Below are 20699 nucleotides of genomic sequence, written 5' to 3'. Positions count from 1 at the left end.
ATGGTGGGGATAGAGCACTCCTGCCAGCAGTCAAAGCCCACACTGTCATGACTGCTCCATTTTCCACTTCGCATTGGGCCGTGTGTGGGGGTGAATGAGCAAACAGAATGCCTGCGAAGAATGTTGCTGCAGGAGGAGAGTTCAAATGGTTCTTTGCTCCTTCTCCAGCTCAGCCTAAAGGTTGGGAGCACAGCTCCTTCCCTCCCTCCCAACTTCTTAGAGTCATTTCCTGGTATCTTAACTGTCTACCGTATTAGGTATAATTTGGTCCAGCCTGACACCGAGTTGGGCATCCATCCAGGTTAAACAAAAAAGCATCAAACCCAGCTCAGCTGTCACTACTCTGTAAAATGACTAAAAACAGTTATTTTGTTTCAGTAATTAATAGTTCCAGTCAAAACATGGTTTTATGTTACAACAGAGTCTACAATAATAAAACTGCTTTACACGATTGTGGAAATACAGCTAAATGGCTATATCTTTAACTTGGAGTAAGTGAAATGTTGGAGATATCTATACTTTTTATTTTTATGGAGCTATGTTAATTTTTCTGCCTGGATTCCTGAGAATAAGATTTTATTACATTTATTTAATCCATTTGTCAACTTGACAAAAATATTCTGAAATTGAATTGCTATTGGATAAAGCTTTTTTCATTAATTACTAAAAAAATATCTATTTCTTGGTGTAATAAGACAATGAAGTTCATGAAGTTCAAGCAGAGTATATTTCCAGTGGTTTAGGTATACATGATGTTTGTATGCACTGAGCATAATCTTTCTCATTACTGGTTTGTCACATGCACTGTACTTTGATGGAAAACTATATTAATATAGTGTTAAAAGTTGCAACATTAAGTACTCATTCAGGAGATGCCAAATGGTAAGGTTGCATTCACAAGCTTCACTTCCCCCTCTTATAGGATTCATACGTGTAGCATCTTGTAGTACTGTGTACTGCTTATGTATACGAGATAGAGTCCATTAAAGTAATTTATATTCAAGTTGCAATTCACAAGATTGTAATAAAAATTGTAGGATATTTTATTTATGAAATATATCTAAATACATTTTATAATGCAGTAACTATATAGTTGCACTAAGCAGTGAAAGCCGTACTGTATATACTGAATGTATAATGCAGTTACAATTTAATTACACTGCAATCATATTTTGATAGCTACAGTTAACTACTGGGCTGATATACTCAGTACCCTTTAATTTAATATTTAATACATTATCCTCTAATTACTTTGTGTGACAGGGTCGGACCAGATGGCTATAGGAGAGTAATAGAAGGCAGATATATTAGTTCCAGGCTAAGTAGGTCCCTTTTCCCTGGGTAAGGTAAGAGGGAAGGTTCCAGAACAATCAGGAACCTTCTGGAGACCATTAAGACAGACTGATTAGAACACCTGCAGCCAATCAAGAAGCTGCTAGAATCAATTAAGGCAGGCTAATCAGGGCACCTGGGTTTTAAAAAGGAGCTCACTTCAGTTTGTGGGGTGCGTGTGAGGAGCTGGGAGCAAGAGGCAGTAGGAGCTGAGAGTGAGAATGCGGACTGTTGGAGGACTGAGGTGTACAAGCATTATCAGACACCAGGAGGAAGGTCCTATGGTGAGGATAAAGAAGGTTTTGGGAGGAGGCCATGGGAAAGTAGCCCAGGGAGTTGTAGCTGTCGCACAGTTGTTCCAGGAGGCATTCTAGACCGCTGCATTCTACAGGTCCCTGGGCTGGAACCCGGAGTAGAGGGCGGGCCCGGGTTCCCCCCAGATCCTCCCAACTCCTGGTCAGACACAGGAGGAGTCGACCTGGACTGTGGGCTCAGAAAAACGGCCAAGCTAAGGGCTGCCGTGAAGCTCCAAGGCGAGGAAAGCCGCCAATAAGCGCAAGACCCACCAAGGTAGCGCAGGAACTTTGTCACATTTGTTATACTTTTTACATATATATTCCTAATACATGATCTTATAACCAGAAGGTTAACTACCTAGATTATACTTAATTACACTGTAACTGCAGTCATTTCCTGGTATCTTAGCTGTCTACCATATTAGGTATAATTCACAATGGTGCACAGTATTAAATAGCAGCAAAAATTTGCTGATAACTCTGGCTGGTAATATGACTTCTCTTTTGTAACTGACAATTTCATTGACATGATCTATATTATACAAAAAAGTCAATTTCAGATGTAGTAATTTAAGGAAAATTTGTTGTCTTCAAGAATTGTGTCTGCTGTGTTAATATTAAATTTGTTTGTCATATTTTCTTGCTAAAGTAAATTAGCTCATGGACAGCATTATAAAATAAAGAGTGACAAATGGCAGTGGAATATATGAAAAGAAAAGTATGTGTGTTTCAAAAACAACTTGCTCCCTACAACTGCTATTATGGGAAATTGTACATGTATGATTTGGGCCAATATACAAGTTCTGCTTAGAATGATTTTAAAGATTTCAAAGTTTAGCAGTATGTCCCAGTAAGGAACAATTGTTAGTTCTGACATTTGCTTGATGGATTTTGGTTGTCTTCATGCAACTTGCAGATGTTTTGTGCTTCCATCGGGGAAAGGGAACCTAAAATATTTATGACATTGCCTCTGTGAATTTACAAATATTTTGTTCACATAAAGCTGTATATCATCTATCTGTTTTTATAGAATAAAAAACTTGAAGTATCTATTCATTTTAAAAGCTTTACCTTTCACAATTTTATTTTGTTACTCATCCTATTTTCTTTTTTTCATTCTCTAGGCTAATTGATTTAATTAACATTTCTTTTATGGGAGAGATGTAAAGTCTTATTTCTGAGAGGTGCCAAGAATAGAAATAGTACGTGTGCAAAGAAAATGAAGTTAGTTGCTTCCAGATAGCTATATGGTATCTTCAAATTCTGTGTACTTTACTGTGTGTATTAATTAAGCGTCAAGTTCTGCCTTTGGATGTACATTTGCAACTCTTATTTGCATTGATTAATAAACTGCTATAGGAATTTTAGTTGTGCACTCTTAACGTGCCTTAATAGTGTTTGTTGCATTTATTCATATTTTTTTATTTTATCTGAATCATAAAAAGACAAATTATGGGGAAATAACAAACCAAAACTCTAAAGAACAAAATGATCAACTATCATACTATCTTCATCCAAGATTTTATATAACTTAAAGCAGACAACTTACATGTATTTTTCTTGGGTAATTTTTCCTTTCCTCCTCACAATATAAGGAGCTGTACATGTTTTTAGTCCAACTGTCTTTCAAGTCCAACATAATATTTGCAGATTATACTGTGTATTAAATCTGTTTTTCTTTCTGTTTTGAAGGCATCAAAGCTTCCAATGTCAATAATTATAGTAGGAGTTGGACCAGCAGAGTTTGATGGTAAGTGTTCTGGTATCAGTATGTTTTTCCTAAAATGCTTATCCCTTATATTTCAATAATATATGGCTCTTCAAATAAATTCTGTGCTTTTTAAAGAACAGCATAATATGGAACAAGCTATGAACAATGTTGAAGTTTCCGGCTGACTTGATTGATAGCTCAACATGCTTACAACCCTGCATGTGGAGTTATATTGCCCCTACGAACACCTGTTCAGTTCACAGAACCATATGTGGACTCTTCATTTATAATGCTCCACAAGCTGTTATGTAAAAAGAGAAAAGTGGGTATGCTCAAGAAGTTTTGCTGAACAGATAGTTATTTGTGCAGTTTCAGATGGCTGGTAGTATTGACTGTGTGCCTGACCTTTCTAACAGCAATAACCAAAGAAATAAAAGAATTCTGAGTAAATTTAAGATATTATCTAGATTATATTTAATTTTCATATAATGTGATTATATTATCTCCGCTTGATTTTGGACTAGCATCATTTAGCAACAGTGTTGGGAGACTAGTATAGTGTGAACAAAAAAGTTCCAAAATTATTTTAAAATTCTTCCAAAGTTTTAGAGCAGAATCCTGACCCTCGATCCCCAGACAGGTACAAAAAACCCTAAATGCAGCCAAAGCAACATCCAAGCTGTAGAGAGGCCACCTGAGTGGGCCTGCACTCCCCCAGCATTCTACAAAGTTATATTCTGTGGCAGGTATCAGCACTTCAACACAGAGCTGGCAGGGGAAGAGCAAGAAGTGTCCAGTTGGTCTACAAATATGAGGCCTATTGAACATCATCCCTTGACCCCTTAGAGAGCCAGAGAACAGGGGCTACAGTTGCTACTGCAGCCCTGAGGTTGCAGTTGTAGCTCCAGAAAATGTTGACCTATATTTAGGCTTGGCAGAACTCGATGGTTACTTTTTTTAATATGATTATAATTATGTTATAATTTTAACAGAAAATATCAATGTTTGTTTTTAAGCATTTTTTCTCTGTTTATCAATTGTATTTTCACTGTTGCATAGAATTATGGGGTTTAAGCATTTTTTTTCTTTTTTTATCTATTTGAATTTTCATACTTGCAATAAATTAGAGGATGGTCAGACAAATGGTTGCGGTCAGGCAATAATTATTCAATGACAGTAGATGTTGAGATTCAAAAAGTTAAAGCTTGATAACCATTAAAACAAATTTTCAATATCAGATATCAAAATATACAAAGTAAATATCATTAAATCAAATATTAATATGTTCTCAAGCAACATTTTTCTTATTTTGCCTGTCTGTAAAATTTGATTATCAATGGAACTATTATTTTTATTTGGTTTGTGTGTGTGGTGAAATTGACATTTACTGATTAAAACATCTAGTCCTTCCATGTCTGCCTATATTTGTATAAAATGGATATGTTTTCATTTGTCTTCAAGCAAAAAGAAGCCATACTTGCAGTATCTACAATACATAAAAAGTGTGGCAAGTTAAAAAGTGACCATCGCTAATAAAGAATGTATTTATAATCCTCTGTCAGAGGATCAAAGTAATGGCCCTATTGGCAGTCCAATGGTCCAATTAATGCCGTATTCTATCTTAAACTGTAACCGGTACCAGATGCATTAGTGAAAGGTGCAAGAAACCCTGAAGTGGCCAATAATGAAATAACCTGCTCATAGGAGAAATTTTGTCCTCCATTAGAGGTTGGCTTATACCCGAGAAAGAGAAAATAAACCTAGGACTCAAGTCCAATAATGAAACCAATAAGACAAGACTAGAAAAAGTAGGGGTCAGCAGAATAAGGTACCTACGATCAAGTTTCACACAAACTGAGTGTCCAGAAATAACAACCCCATTTTTACCTCCATGGCAGTCCTGGAAACACTGATCCAGTGGTACCACTGGGCACCACAAGGATCAAAATACATGCCCTGCAGGAGGTGTAATCCCCATGCACCTTACTAAACCATATGGCAGTGATGAATACCTGGTTGTCTACATGTGGACTAACAGGAAACATTACACCATTTTTATATTTTCTTTTAATCACTCAAAAATTTGCTATGAATCTTGAAAAGGGCTTCCTGATATTAGGTGGGGATGAGGATTAGACTAATTTAAAAAGGAGGATGTATTGTAGCAGAGCACTGATAGACTATTCTGCTAGGAGAGGGAGTGTCTTTCTGTCCTGAACTGGAGGAAACTAAGTATTTTTCTTCATTTTCTTTAGTGCCTAAACAGGGGGGAGGGAGGGGTGAGTTGAAAACAAGAGTCTGCTATTAATTAGCCAGCAGATGAATCTCCAGAGCATTTTCTCCCCGCAAAAGAACTTGGGAACCATCAGTTACGGAACTACAGGCAGTTCTCTCAAATAGAACCCACAAACTTAAATAAAATTTACAGCTATGAGTAAAAAATGATAAGCCAGTGCTGTGGGCTGATCAAAGGATAGAACTAGAGCTGTCCAAAACATGGGTTTTCTGGATAGTGTGAAATTGATATTTCAGAGATTGGATTCATTCCAAATCAGACCAAAATCAAATTTTTCAAAATTTCTTATGAGCCAGAAATCCCCCAAAACACTGAAAACACCAGCACATAGTGTTTCCCAAACAAAATGTCCCCCAAGACCAGCAGCTCTGACTGAGATTGACACTATCAGTTTCACCATTATTATCAGCAGTGGAGCTGACAAGAATGTCAATTTCAGTCAGTAGCTGCTTGGCTCCCAGAGTCTGTCTGCCCCAGAGCCACACCATATAGACTTCTTTGGACTCAGGGCTTCCAGATGCCTGGGCCAGCAGACTCCCTAGGCTGCCCACTTGGGATTTGGGCAGCCCAGGGAGCCAGCTAGCCCAGGCATCTGGAAGCCCTGAGTCCAGGGCAGTCCACGTGGCAAGGCTGCCACAGGTCCTGGGAGCCCACCCTAGGACATCCAAGCTCCCAGCACAGCAGCCAGGGGCCTGGAGGCCACGAGCCTCTAGTGTTTCCAGGCTTCCAGCTCCACAGAAGTCCACATGGTAACGCTACCACAGACCCTGGTAGCTGGGAATCCTTGGTCCCAGAGCAGTCCATATGGCAGAGCTGCAGACCCTGGAAGCTGTGGGGCAGTCCACAGGGTGGGTCTGCCTCAGCCACAGACCCTGGAAGCCCAGGGTCCCTGGTACTGGGGCAGTCTGCATGGTGGGGCTGCTTTGTTGCTATGGTCCCTGGAACACCAGGATCCCCAGTCCCAGGGCAGACTACATGGCAGGGTTGTCCTGGAGCCTTGGACTCTAGAAGCCCCCAGTCCCCAGCAACCCACTAGGTGAATTGGCAGGGAACCTTACAAGGTCCAACAGAACACTGTCTGTGAATGATCAAAAGTTCATTGAACTGGACTTGCTTCTGTAAGACACTTCAGGTTTGAAAAATAGTACATTTCCTTTCAACCAGTTCTAGATAGAACAACTTGCAAACCAAATTATATCCAGAATGTTGAGTATTTTAAAGACTTCAGAATATGGTGCATCTCGTTAAAAATATAACACTTGTACAATTAGCTTTGAAACTGTTTTTTCAATCCATCTATGTAGAATAGATGTGATGCCACAAAACTCTAACTTGGAGCTCAATTCAGTGGGTAGCACAAAGATCACAGCACTTCCTGATGTCTTCTGGAAGTAGTTTACAAAAAAAAGTAACTTATGGTTGAAGGAAAAAAACTTCTAATCTTCCTAGACTTTAGTACTATGACCCGGCAGAGACGAAAATCGTTTACAAAAAGTATCTAATCATTTATGGTATTTTACTTCAGTTTTGTTATCAGCTAAGCTTCAGGTGATATATACAGCAGTGATAGCCTCAGCAGTGAAACTGATGGAAAAAATCAAAAAGGAAAAAATGAATGTCTGAGGAATCAGAGGCAGTGGATTTGCACAGGTGTCACTTAGAGCAGATTTTGACCTGCAGAACTCTTATTACTGGTTCTGATGCACAAGAAAGAAAAAAAAAATCAAACTTCAATTTATATTCCAGGTTGAGTTCATGGGAGAAAAAAAAATTACTTGTAAACTAAGTACATTTTGCTCTCGAAATCATTGAGAGACCATAAAAGTGTAGTGCCATTTTTAGTCACTTTTTAGAATAGAAAATCACTTTAATTTTTCTAATTCTATACATGTGGAGTCTGATTGTTTATTAGTGTGGTGCAGATATTCACATTCAAATCAATTATGACCTGTCAAATTAAATTATGTAAACACTGAATAAATTCCTTACCTAAAGTGTTACACAATCAATTTACTATCATAATCTTCAAGAGCTTGTTACTACTAGACAATGGCAGTCATTACATTTCCAGATATAAGTTTGAATCACTCCTGCCTCATGCCATATTGAAAGATGTCAAAGGCTAAGGAAAAAGGTTTCTTTACCTGAGAGAGAAATAGAAATAATTTGTGAAATTTATTTTATCGATAAAGTTCAGTTAATTGAAGGAATGGGAGTTAGAAGAGAGTCCCACACTCAAATTTGGGTATCTGGCTACAGTGCTGCTTCCATGTTACTGCGACTACAGAAAATGTTGGGGTAGGATTTAAATGATCCAAAAAGTTTTGTACTGGCTTTCCATACCAGGGTTTATTTTGTGCTAAAGACGTAAATAAAACTATAAAGATAAGAAACAGATTGTTCCGTGAATGATAGGAGAGTGCAAATTAACTGTTGTACCTTTATACATTTTGTATAAAGGAGGATCTTAAGAGGTGCCTTAAATTAATAGAAAGAAAGATGACTTGTTGCTCTGGGTTCAGAAGGATCTAAAATTTCTTTTTGATAACATAGTTTTGTTGGGTGGCTGAAATGGCAAGTGGATAAACTACTTTTTTTTTTTAAGCTATGGAAGAATTGGATGGTGATGTAGTCAGAATCTCCTCAAGAGGAAAATATGCAGAAAGGGATATTGTACAGGTGAGAGAGAAAAATTATTACTAATGTGCATTGATAAAAGTAAAAATAGTTCAAATTGACGTATTTTATATGTACTAGGGATATTGATATATACAATTTAAGAATGCATTAGCTATTAGTTGATGATGCATTTCCCATTGAAGAAAGTGTTCAAAACAAGTATGCACCACCTAGTATCATAATTCATGTTAATAATTCAGTTATTATATAGAGATGAAATCAAGACAAGCAAGTCTGACTAACTACATGATATATTAAAATTAATAATGACCTTTTATCTGTTTTAGCCTCACAATGTAGTATTGTACTAATGTTTGTCTTTCCACTTTTTTCCTGATTAACAGGGAACACTTCCCTAGGAATGAGTAAACAATGAATAAAGACAAACAGAAGTCAAACTACACTTGCAGTCTGTAACACTAGACATAGGGCCCTACCAAATTCATGGTCCACTATGGTCAATTTCACAGCCATAGGATTGAAAATTGGTAAATGTAACATTTTCAGATGTTTAAAACTGAAATTTCACAGTGTTGTATATGTGGGGGTCCCAACCCAAAGGGGAATTGTGTTTGTGGTGTTGCAAACCTGTAGTAGGGGGGGTCATAAAATTTTCACCCTCACTTCTGTGCTGCCTTCAGAGCTGGACTTCAGAGCTGCCGCAGGAGATTCCCGCAGGTGGACATGGGTCTGATCTTCCCCTGCTGCTGGGAGTGCCCCAGCCAGGGACTCTTAGCTGCTAGTCTTGACCATCTTGGGAGGGACATTGTTGCATTGTCACTTATAAAAGCAGATACGTTGTCAGAGTTTACACTGTATTTTGAAACCGCTTGAGAAACTAGTGTAGTTAACAGCATCCAAATAAATGCAGTCGGCGAACACTGTTGTTCACTTTCCTTCGGCCCTGTCAGAAATAAAATGAAACAGAACATGCAGTACATAGTTGTCTTGCTCATCTGTGGACTCATCCGAAATAATTACAAAACACTCACATGAGTTAATTGGAGACTTCATCTCCTCAAAATGTGTAGCAAAAACCTTTGGAAGGTAGTTCTGTCATAGCATATTCGCACTTGGTAAACAACCGGCATTTTGTACATTCCGTTGAATGAATTCATGCAGCTTTGGGTGATCATGTTTTTTCAGTGGTATATTAGCTCTTCCCAATGCATCCACAAGTTCCATTCTAGCTAAATGACAGATCTGCGTTCTCTATCGTCTTAATAAAAAGAGAAGAAATTTGTTTTTTGTTTTTTTAACTTTTTATTTACCAGCGTGAGCCAATGAAACATTGCAGCTTGTACAAAATAGTTTGTCACCGTTGGCATGTAGAATTTGGCTTCCTAATTCTTTCACATGATGCACTACAGTAATCATTTTTGAGGTTTTTGATTTACTTTGGACACTCATTTTATTGTAATTGCATGTATCTTCTTGTAGACAGTCGAGACCCGCACACTATAAAACTTCCACAATGTCCATATCTACCAATCAGTGAGTTGAGTCCTGAGTGTGATTTGCTGCTGTAAAGTATCAATCAAAAAATTCTGCAAAGTACCTCACTTTTTATTTTTCTTGAAATAAGTTAATTGCAACAGGAACGGGGGCAGTTCTCTGTACAATGTCCCCTCCCCAGGCAGCTGCAAAGAGAGGGGACAGGAAGCGAGTACAGAGGAGGGGATGCGGTGGTATCTGCAGCGGGGAGAGATGCCCAAGAGCAGCCCTGCACGGAAAGAGCAAGTGCTGTCCCTCCCCCAGTCCAGCCAGAGCTAGGAGCCCTCTTTGCTGGGGCACTCCCAGCAGCACAGGGAAGATCAAATCCAACTCCACAAGCCTCCTCCAGCTGCAGGAACTGCTGGGGGTTGTTGCCCAGTCCCAGAGCATCCTGCAGCAGGGGGAGGCACCCAGAGATGGGTCTGGACTCCTCCTCCCCCCAAAGCAGCTGTGCAGGGGATGGACAAGTCCTTTCCCTTCCCAGCCCAGCTGGAGCTAGGAGCCCCCTTTGCTGGGGCGATCCTAGGAACAAGGGGAGATTGGACCCATGTCCACAAGTCTCTTCTAGCTCCAGGAACCTCTGGGGCTGCTCTCCAGTCCCAGAGCGTCCTGCAGCAGGGGGCAGTAGCGTAGCTGGGGGGGAACGGGGCAGCGGCCGCTCCCCCACTGAGCAGCAGTGGTGCCTTTTTAATTCTTTGTCGCCTTTTAAATTTTTACTCGACTGGTGGCGCTCCGGGTCTTCGGCGGCAGGTCAGGGGAGCGGAGATTAAAAAAAAGGCACCACCCCCTGGTACTCACCCGGCAGCGCTCCGGGTTTTCAGCAGCACTTCTGCATCTGGTCCTTCACTCGCTCCAGTCTTCGGCATTGCGGTGGCGGGGGTGTGGCGGTCCTTCAGTGCCAAAGATCGGAGTGAGTCTTTTATCTCCACTTCCCCTGTTTTTTCCACCTGGCTACGCCACTGGCAGGGGGAGCCACCTGGAGGCAGGTCTGGTCTCCCCCTACCCCTGAGAGTAGCTGTGCAGGGATGGACAAGTCCTGTTCCTCCCCAGCCCAGCCAGAGCTATGAGTCCCCTTTGCTGGGGCACTCCTAGGAACAAGGGGACATCGGATTTCACGTCTAAGTGCTTATTTCACGGTCTGTGGCGCATTTTTCATGGCCGTGAAATTGGTAGGTACCCTAACTATACACGTGAAAGTAACTAAGCTTTCTTCGAGTGATTGCACACATCCATTCCATTGTAGGTATGTGCATGCCTCATGCACAGTTGTCAGAGATTTTTCCCCCAGCAGTACCTGTTGGGGCAGTGTGAGCCCCCTCTGGTGCCCCTGACACCCCTCGGTTCCTTTCTTCCACCAGTGATGATTGTTGGAGCTCCAGTCTTTGCATCTGCAAGTCTTACCTCTATAGTACCCGTAGAGTTAGTTTTCAGGCTCATGTAGTATATTTGTATAGATTTAGATATACGAATAAGTTTAGGATAGTAATTTTCTGTAATAGGGTTAACGGTTTCCAGTTGGGTACCAGGTTCTAGTGGACTAATACCTCATTCTCCTGGCTTCAAGGCCTGTCGCTTGTGTAACAAGTCTATGCCTGTGAGTGACCCACATCTCAGGTGCCTAAGTATCTGGAAGAGGCACATGTGAGTGACAAATGTAACATTTGTAGGGGATTCAAACCTTGATCAGAAAAGGACAGGGCTGCAAGACGCAAGTACCTACTTATGCAGTGTGCACTTCATCCAACATCGGAACTTTCCCGCTCAGAACCGGTACTGAGCATGTCCAGTTCAGCTAGAAGTGCTCACTCTGTTCTGAGTTCAGAGGCAGAGCCTAGTCACAGGTACCTAAGAAGAGAAAACGTAAGTCTCCCAAACACTGAGTAACTGGGCCTTCAAAGTCTACAGTGAAGGCACCAAGCCGAGGTAAGGACCTGGAGGTGCACTCAAAGAAGAGACACTCCCAGACAGTCAATAAGCCAGGATGGAGTGCTGACTCCAGAGCCCAAGAAGGGTCCATTGAGACCAATCCCTGAGGGATCAGTGCACCTTTCAGTACCTCAGACTCAGGAGCCCTTTCCAGTTCATTTTGCACCTGAGACTTTGGAGGCAGCTAGAGAGTTGCTTAACCTTCAGTACCAGTTTCTCCTGCTGTTCAGGAATCTCACTCAGTGCCGGGATTGGAAGAAGTGCACACTTCCACAGTCCCGGCTCCAGCCTCTGTGTACTGTTAAGTACCGATGACTTCTACAGTTGTAGCTCCTCTCTGTAGATTCCGTGTAGAGAGAAGCCAGCAATGATCTCACCAGTACCCACATCTCCAAATTTGGAGCTGATTGGTACTGACCGTGTCAACCTCACCGTGGCCTCAGGGAGCAAACTCCTCAACAGACTCTAAGATCGGATCATATGTGTCTCGACACGAACATACCCACCATAGTACCAGCCACAGCCTCAGAACTCTAATTACCAATGACCTGCACATAGCTGGGTCTGCCTCCATATCAGTGGCCCTTTTGGATCCCTTGGGGCTTCCCTCCACATCCTAGAGGTTCTCTACTCCCTTCCTTCCTGCTTTTCTAAGTCAGCTAGGCACTGGGAGTGTCTGCAGTAAGGTCACTGTCTTCCCTCCCCTGGTACGGGGATTGGTACTATGCAGAGGGAACCATGCACTCAGGACTTTCCTGTGGATGAGTTGGAGGGGGGACCTTCTCAACAACCCTTAGCCTCTTCATCTTTGTCTTCTGATGGGGTGTTAGTGACTGGGTCTACTTCTTCCCCTCCTGATGATGTCAGGGCTCATATCAAGACTTGTTGAGGAAGGTGGCTGCAGCTCTGGCTATCCAATCAAAAGGGTGCAAGAAAGGTCACACAGGCTTGTGGACATTTTAGCCTCTGCAGGACACACACTAGGGTTACTCTCCCTATTAATGAGCCTATCCTGGAACCTGTCAAGGTTTTATGGCAAAACCATCTTCCCTATTTCCCACTGCTAAAAGGGTGGAAAGAAGATATGTCCATTCACAGAGATTTGAGCACTTCTGTAACCACCTCCCTTCAACTTTATTCCACAGGAGGTTTACAGCTTGGGATCATAACCAGCAGACTCTGCTGAGTTGATAAGATTTAAGCCTGTGAGATAATATCCTGAAATTCAAAGACAAGCTCCTTGATGAGACAAAGCAGGAGTTAACTGCTGTGAAGTGAAGTTCATTTGCAAGCAAGTCTGGATGCTGCAGACTCTGCAGCTTGATCTTTGGCTTCCCCACCATCAGTATGCTGCATTTATGTAGATTGCAGTCATCAGGTCTTCCCCTAGAGGTGCAACAAACCATTCAAGACCTCCCATTTGAAGGTCCCTTGCTCTTTTTGGATAAGACAGTTGATAGTTTTATCTCCAGCATAGACACTATTCAGTCTACTTTCAATGCGCTGGGTCTGCTAATCAATATAAAGAAATCTATCCTGATGCCCATTCAAAGGATTTTGTGGCAGTCCTGGATTGTACAAAGGCCAGGGCTTTCCTGTAGGAGCAGACATTCCAAATATTGCAGGTCATTGCTTTAGATCGAAAAGTGCACCCTGTTACCACCGTTCGAAATTGCCTCAAACTTCTAGGGCACATGGCAGCTTGCACGTATATGGTGCAATGTGTCAGGCTGTACCTCAGAGAACTGCAGGGTTGACTAGCCTCGCTGGCCTGTCAACAAACAGACATGGTAGTTCTAGTACCTGCTCAGTTCTTGTCCTCCCTGAACTAGTCGGTAGAACCTGCAAATGTTTGCAAAGATAGTCCCTTTGCCTCTCCACAACAGTTACTCCCTCTAATCACAAATGCATCAGCTCTAGGTTGGGGAGCTCACTTGCTCCCCTTCAGACTCGGGGCCTGTGGCACTATATAAATATCAGGGACCTTTGGGCCATCCATTTACCTCATATGGCATTCCTTCTACATATGAAGGGGTTGATCTTGCTGGCACTCACAGACAACACAGCAGCCATATTCTATGTAAATCGGCAACGGAGAGACCATTTGACAAAGTTATGCCAGGAGGCGGTCCTCCTTTGGAATTTCTGCATTGCCAGTTCCATCAACCTGAGAACTGTTTACCTTCTGGGGGCTCAAAGTACATCACCTGAGCAAGTTGTTGCAGGTCACCAGGAGTGGTCTCTTCAGCCAGGTGTGTCCAGGTCCATTTTCCAGCCGTGGGGAACTCCCCAAGTGGACCTGTTTGCAACTAGAGCTAACAAAAAAGTAATCTTTTTGTTCCTTAAGTGAGTAATAGCCCAGGTTCACTGACAAATGCTTTCCTGTTACCCTGGTCTGCCTTCCCTCCAGTTCTGCTCCTGCCCGTAGTCTTGTCCAAAGTTGTCAAGGTTCCTTCCCCACTCTGAACTCTAGGGTACAGATGTGGGGACCTGCATGAAAACCTCCTAAGCTTACTTTCACCAGCTTAGGTTAAAACTTCCCCAAGGTACAAATTAATTTTATCCTTTGCGCCTGGATTTCCACTGCCACCACCAAACTTTAACTGGGTTTACTGGGAAATGTAGTTTGGACACGTCTTTCCCCCCAAAATCCTCCCAACCCTTGCACCCCACTTCCTGGGGAAGGTTTGGTAAAAATCCTCACCAATTTGCATAGGTGACCACAGACCCAAACCCTTGGGTCTTAGAACAATGAAAAAGCATTCAGTTTTCTTACAAGAAGACTTTTAATAGAAGTAAAGGAATCACCTCTGTAAAATCAGGATGGTAGATACCTTACAGGGTAATTAGATTCAAAACATAGAGAATCCCTCTAGGCAAAACCTTAAGTTACAAAAAAGACACACAGACAGGAATAGTCATTCTATTCAGCACAACTCTTTTCTCAGCCATTTAAAGACGACATAATCTAACACATACCTAGCTAGATTACTTACTAAAAGTTCTAAGACTCCATTCCTGGTCTATCCCCGGCAAAGACAGAATATAGACAGACAGACCCTTTGCTTCTCTCCCTCCTCCCAGCTTTTGAAAGTATCTTGTCTCCTCGTTGGTCATTTTGGTCAGGTGCCAGTGAGGTTACCTTTAGCTTCTTAACTCTTTACAGGTGAGAGGATTTTTTCTCTGGCCAGGAGGGATTTTAAAGGGGTTTACCCTTCCCTTTATATTTATGACACGCCCCCCCAAATCTCAGCTAGGGTGAAACACTGGCTGGGATTTCTTCCTGGAGCTCTAGGAAAACAGAGTTAATAAGACACATGTATCTCTAAATATACTACCAAGTACATAAAGACTAACAATATTTTCCACATCTCAAGGACAATTTTAACCAGCTGATTCTGGGAAACTTTCACGGGAGAGTGCATCAGCCACTTTGTTAGAAGTTAGAGATGTGTTGGATGTCGAAATCAAAATCTTGGAGAGCTAAACTCCACCGAAGAAGTTTTTTGTTATTTCCCATGGCAGTATGAAGCCACTGTAGTGCAGCCTGGTCGGTTTGCAGGTGGAAACGCTGTCCCCAAACATATGGGTGTAGCTTTTCCAGGGCGTAGACACTGGCGTAACATTCTTTTTCACTGACTGACCAGTTGCTTTCCCTCTCAGTTTTTTGCTGAGAAACACTACAGGGTGGAATTCTTGATCAGGTCCTTTCTGCATTAAAACTGCTCCCACACCACGTTCAGATGCATCTGTGGTTACTAGGAACGGTTTGTCAAAGTCTGGGGCCCTTAGTACAGGGTCAGACATGAGTGTTGCTTTAAGCTTGTTAAAGGCCTTCTGACACTTTTCGGTCCACTGAACAGCATTTGGCTGTTTCTTTTTGGTTAGGTCTGTCAGTGGGGCGGCGATTTGGCTGTAGTGCGGTACAAATCGTCTGTAATAACCGGCCAAGCCTAAGAAGGATTGAACCTGTTTCTTTGACTTTGGGACAGGCCACGTTTGGATAGCATCCACTTTGGCCTGTAGGGGGCTGATAGTTCCTTGACCCACCTGGTGTCCAAGGTAAGACACTCTGTTTAGGCCTATTTGACACTTCTTAGCCTTAACAGTTAGTCCTGCCTCCCTTATGCGCTCAAGGACTTTTTGTAGATGTTCCAGTTGTTCTGCCCAGGAATCCGAAAATATGGCCACATCATCAAGGTAGGCGACTGCATATTCTCCTAATCCCGCTAGGAGACCATCTACAAGTCTTTGGAAGGTGGTGGGTGCATTTCGCAGCCTGAAAGGGAGGACATTAAATTCATACAGCCCAAGATGTGTGGTGAAGGCTGACCTTTCCTTGGCGGATTCATCTAGCGGTACCTGCCAGTACCCCTTGGTTAAGTCCAAGGTAGAGATGAACTGGGCCCGTCCCAATTTCTCTAATAGTTCATCTGTGCGTGGCATTGGATAGTTGTCTGGGCGAGTTACAGCATTTAGCTTACGGTAGCCCATGCAAAAACGTATCTCCCCATCTGGTTTGAGAACTAGAACCACTGGAGATGCCCATGCACTTCCAGAGGGGCGGATTACACCCATCTGTAACATATCCTGGATCTCCCGTTCTATAGCAGTTTTAGCTTGAGGAGACACCCGGTAAGGTTGGACTTTAATTGGGTGAGCATTACCTGTGTCAATGGAGTGATATGCCCATTCAGTCAGTCCTGGGATGGTTGAGAACGTTGGCGCGTCGCTAGTGCACAGCTCCTTGATCTGCTGTCGCTGCATACACCCAAGGGTCATGGAGAGGTTCACCTCTTCCACACCACCAGCACTTTTCCTGTCGTAGTAGACACCTTCAGGCCACTCAGCATCGTCTCCTCCCTGGGCTGTAAACTGACAAACCTTTAATTCTCTGGAATAAAAGGGCTTTAGAGAATTAATATGGTACACCTTAGGTTTTTGGTTGGAGGTGGGGAATGCTATGAGATAATTAACAGCTCCCAGGCGCTCCTGGACCGTGAATGGCCCTTCCCATGATGCTTCCATTTTATGGGCCTGGAGTGCCTTTAAGACCATGACCTGGTCCCCTACTTTGAAGGAACGCTGTCTGGCATGTTTATCATAGCAGGCTTTTTGCTTTTTTTGAACATCCTGTAAATTTTCTTTGGCAAGGGCTAAAGAGGTTCAGAGGGTGTTTTGTAGGTTGGTTACAAAGTCCAGAATGTTAGATCCTGGAGAAGGTGTAAATCCCTCCCATTGCTACTTCACCAACTGTAATGGCCCCTTAACCTCACGGCCATATACAAGTTCAAATGGGGAAAACCCTAAACTGGGGTGTGGTACAGCTCTGTAGGCAAAGAGCAACTGCTGCAACACTAGGTCCCAATCATTGGAGTGCTCATTTACGAATTTACGTATCATGGCCCCCAAAGTTCCATTAAACTTCTCCACCATGCCATTTGTTTGATGGTGGTAAGGAGTGGCAACCAAGTGATTTACCCCATGAGCTGCCCAGAGGTTTTCCATAGTTCCTGCCAGGAAATTAGTCCCTGCATCTGTGAGGATGTCGGAGGGCCAACCTACCCTGGCAAAAATGTCTGCTAGTGCCTGGCACGCACTTTTAGCCCTGGTGTCGCTTAGAGCTACTGCTTCCGGCCATTGGGTGGCAAAATCCATGAAAGTCAGTATGTACTGCTTTCCTCTGGGTGTCTTTTTCGGAAAAGGACCCGGAATATCCACAGTTACTCGCTGAAATGGAACTTCAATGATGGGGAGTGGCTGGAGAGGGGCTTTGACCTGGTCTTGGGGTTTTCCCACTCTTTGGCATACTTCACAAGACCGGACATAGGTAGAAACATCCTTGCCCATTCCCTCCCAGTGGAATGACCCCCCCAAACGGTCTTTGGTCCTGTTCACCCCAGCATGGCCACTAGGATGATCGTGGGCTGAGCTCAAGACCTTGGCCCGGTATTTAGTTGGAACTACCAACTGTCTCTGAGGATGCCAGTCTTCCTGGTGTCCACCAGAAAGAGTTTCCTTGTATAAAAGTCCTTTTTCTACAACAAACCTGGATCGATTAGAAGAGCTGAGAGGCGGTGGGTTGCTCCTTGCCGCCGTCCAAGCTCTCTGGAGGCTTTCATCTGCTTCCCGTTTGATCTGGAACTGTTCCCTTGATGCTGGAGACATCAGTTCCTCATTGGATTGTGGACCTATGGTTGGTCCCTCTGGAAGCGATGTAGGGGATGGGGCTGTTTCTGTTGACTGTGAACCGCTCTCCGCTGGGACACTATGTTGGGGTTCAGGCTCCGGCTGAGCCTCTTGTGTAGGGTTATGGGCTGCTGCTGGTTCAGGTTCGGTGGGGCCCTCTGGTGTTGAGGTTGCAAGTACTGGATTCAGTGCTGGCAATGGGTCTGGTGCTGGTTGTTCCGCTGGTTCCGGTTCTGGGACTGGTTCCATCTGGGTCTCTGGGACTGGATCCACTACTGCTGTTGCAGACATTGGCCTGGGGTCCAGGTCCATCACCTCTGACCAGGTCCTGATAGAAGTTTCCGGAACAGAGCTAGGCCTCACGGCTTGTTTAGCCTGGCTGCGGGTGACCATTCCCACCCTCTTGGCCCGCTTCACATGATTGGCCAAGTCTTCCCCCAACAGCATGGGGATGGGATAATCATCATAGACTGCAAAAGTCCACGTTCCTGACCAGCCCTGGTACTGGACAGGCAACTTGGCTGTAGGAAATTGAAAGAGTTGGACCTGAAGGGTTGAATCGTCACTTGGATCTCTGGGTTGATTAATTTGGGGTCCACTAAGGAAGCATGGATAGCTGACACTTGTGCTCCGGTGTCCCTCCACGCGGTGACCTTCTTCCTGCCCACACTCACAGTTTCCCTCCGCTCCAAGGGTATCTGGGAGGTATCTGGGCCTGCGGATCTTTGGTGTGATTCCGGTGCAATGAACTGTAATCTGTTGGGGTTCTTGGGGCAGTTGGCCTTTACATGCCCCAGCTCTTTACATTTAAAGCATCGTCCAGCTGACGGGTCACTGGGGCCAGGTGGGTTGCTGGAGAACGGGGTGGTGGGACGGTAAGGTGTCTGGAGGGTTCTTTGGGAAGTAGGTGGGGCCTTGGGCGGCCCCCAGTAATAGGGTGTGGTCTGGGGTTGTCCCTTCTGGTCCCCGCTCCAACTGCGACCAGTTTTCTTCTTCTCTGCCACCTCCACCCATCTGGCTCCAATTTCTCCTGCCTCGATTACAGTTTTGGGCTTCCCATCTAGGATGTATCTTTCTATTTCCTCAGGAACACCCTCTAAGAATTGTTCCATTTGCATTAGGAAGGGCAAATTTACTGGAGATTCAACACTTGCTCCTGCTATCCAGGCATCCCAATGTTTCACAATGTGGTAGGCATGTCGGGTAAATGACACCTCTGGTTTCCACCTTAGGGCTCTGACCTCCGACGAGAATGCTCGGGTGTTATCCCCATTCTGACTCTCGCCTTGGATTTAAACAGTTCATACTTGTTCATGTGTTCTTTAGGCATTTCAGCTGCCACCTCAGCTAAGGGTCCACTGAGCTGCGGCCTCAGCTCTACCATGTATTGGTCGGTAGAGATGCTGTACCCAAGGCAGGCCCTTTTGAAGTTTTCTAAGAAGGCCTCCGTATCATCGCCTGCCTTGTAGGTGGGGAACTTTCTGGGATGGGAAGTGGTACCTGGAGAAGGATTGCTAGGGTTTGTTGGTATATTCTGCTGAGCCTTTACCTTCTCCATCTGCAGTTCATGCTTCCTCTCTTTTTCCTTCTCCTCCTCTACATGCTTCCTTGCCTCCATTTCCCTCCTGTGGGCAGCCTCCTGTACCTCCTTCTCCAGCCGCATGAGTTCTATCTCTCTTTCATGTTCCTTTTGTTTTTCCTCAGCCTGAAATCTGGCTAATTCCAGCTTTTGTTGAGCCATGGATTCTGTCATCCTAACCTCTCTGTTTTTAACTAACTTTACGCCAAGGTTCAGAAATAAACAAACAAAACTTGGCTGTAAAATTTTGCTGTTCTGGAATAGGATACCTATTCTCTGATAGTGATTGTCAGTCTACAGAAAAAGACAATTCCCTTTGTCTCTGCTCTGGCCCCAGGTCAAAGCAAAAAACCTCCAACTACTTGGAAACCTGCTTACCAGCAGTCCAAAGGAAAAAAATTCCTTTTCAAACCTGTGCTCCTTGTAAAAAAAAAAAAAAAATAATAAAAAATCAAAATCCTAAGAAAAAAAAACCCATGACACTTTTGTCTCCAGGCAAATGGGTAGAACACCCCCCCTATTTACTTTTAGGGGAAAAAAACACCTCTGGTTTGCAAAGATTGTGAATTTCCCTGCAGGAGTTAATTACTCTGCCTCCAGGCAAAGAAAACCTGCAATTCACAAAGATAATCCCCTTTTGTCTTTGCTCTGGCCCCAAAGCAGAGAAAAAACTAGCTGCTTTCAGTTGGACCTCCTTTCCAGCAGCCCCAAAGGAAAAAAAAATTTCCTTTTTAAAATCTGTTTTTCTGGTTCAAAAAATCTCAAATTGATCTCAAAAGGATTTCAGGTTAATCCCACCACTCTGCCACCATGTCAAGGTTCCTTCCCCACTCTGAACTCTAGGGTACAGATGTGGGGACCTGCATGAAAACCTCCTAAGCTTACTTTCACCAGCTTAGGTTAAAACTTCCCCAAGGTACAAATTAATTTTATCCTTTGCGCCTGGATTTCCACTGCCACCACCAAACTTTAACTGGGTTTACTGGGAAACGTAGTTTGGACACGTCTTTCCCCCCAAAATCCTCCCAACCCTTGCACCCCACTTCCTGGGGAAGGTTTGGTAAAAATCCTCACCAATTTGCATAGGTGACCACAGACCCAAACCCTTGGGTCTTAGAACAATGAAAAAGCATTCAGTTTTCTTACAAGAAGACTTTTAATAGAAGTAAAGGAATCACCTCTGTAAAATCAGGATGG

General features: G+C 43.5%; 1 protein-coding gene across 13 annotated transcripts in view; it reads left to right on the top strand.

The window, feature by feature from the left end:
- Nucleotides 1-20699, top strand: part of CPNE8 (copine 8) — a 285586-nt gene that overhangs the window by 249443 nt on the left and 15444 nt on the right. For 8 of the 13 annotated variants that reach the window (XM_043551226.1, XM_007056421.4, XM_027818854.3 and 5 more), the window contains 2 exons: nucleotides 3321-3378; nucleotides 8241-8314. In XM_043551226.1, the coding sequence (XP_043407161.1) occupies nucleotides 3321-3378; nucleotides 8241-8314 (132 nt within the window). Of the gene's footprint in view, nucleotides 1-3320; nucleotides 3379-8240; nucleotides 8320-8658; nucleotides 9250-20699 lie in introns of those variants that run through there. The other 5 variants (XR_005223777.2, XM_037889103.2, XR_005223778.2 and 2 more) reach the window with 4 other exon arrangements.

Source organism: Chelonia mydas, chromosome 1 (assembly GCF_015237465.2).
Source record: "Chelonia mydas isolate rCheMyd1 chromosome 1, rCheMyd1.pri.v2, whole genome shotgun sequence".
Taxonomy (NCBI): domain Eukaryota; kingdom Metazoa; phylum Chordata; order Testudines; family Cheloniidae; genus Chelonia; species Chelonia mydas.
The sequence above is the reverse complement of the archived record's forward strand: the minus strand, read 5'-3'. Positions and strand labels throughout refer to the sequence as shown.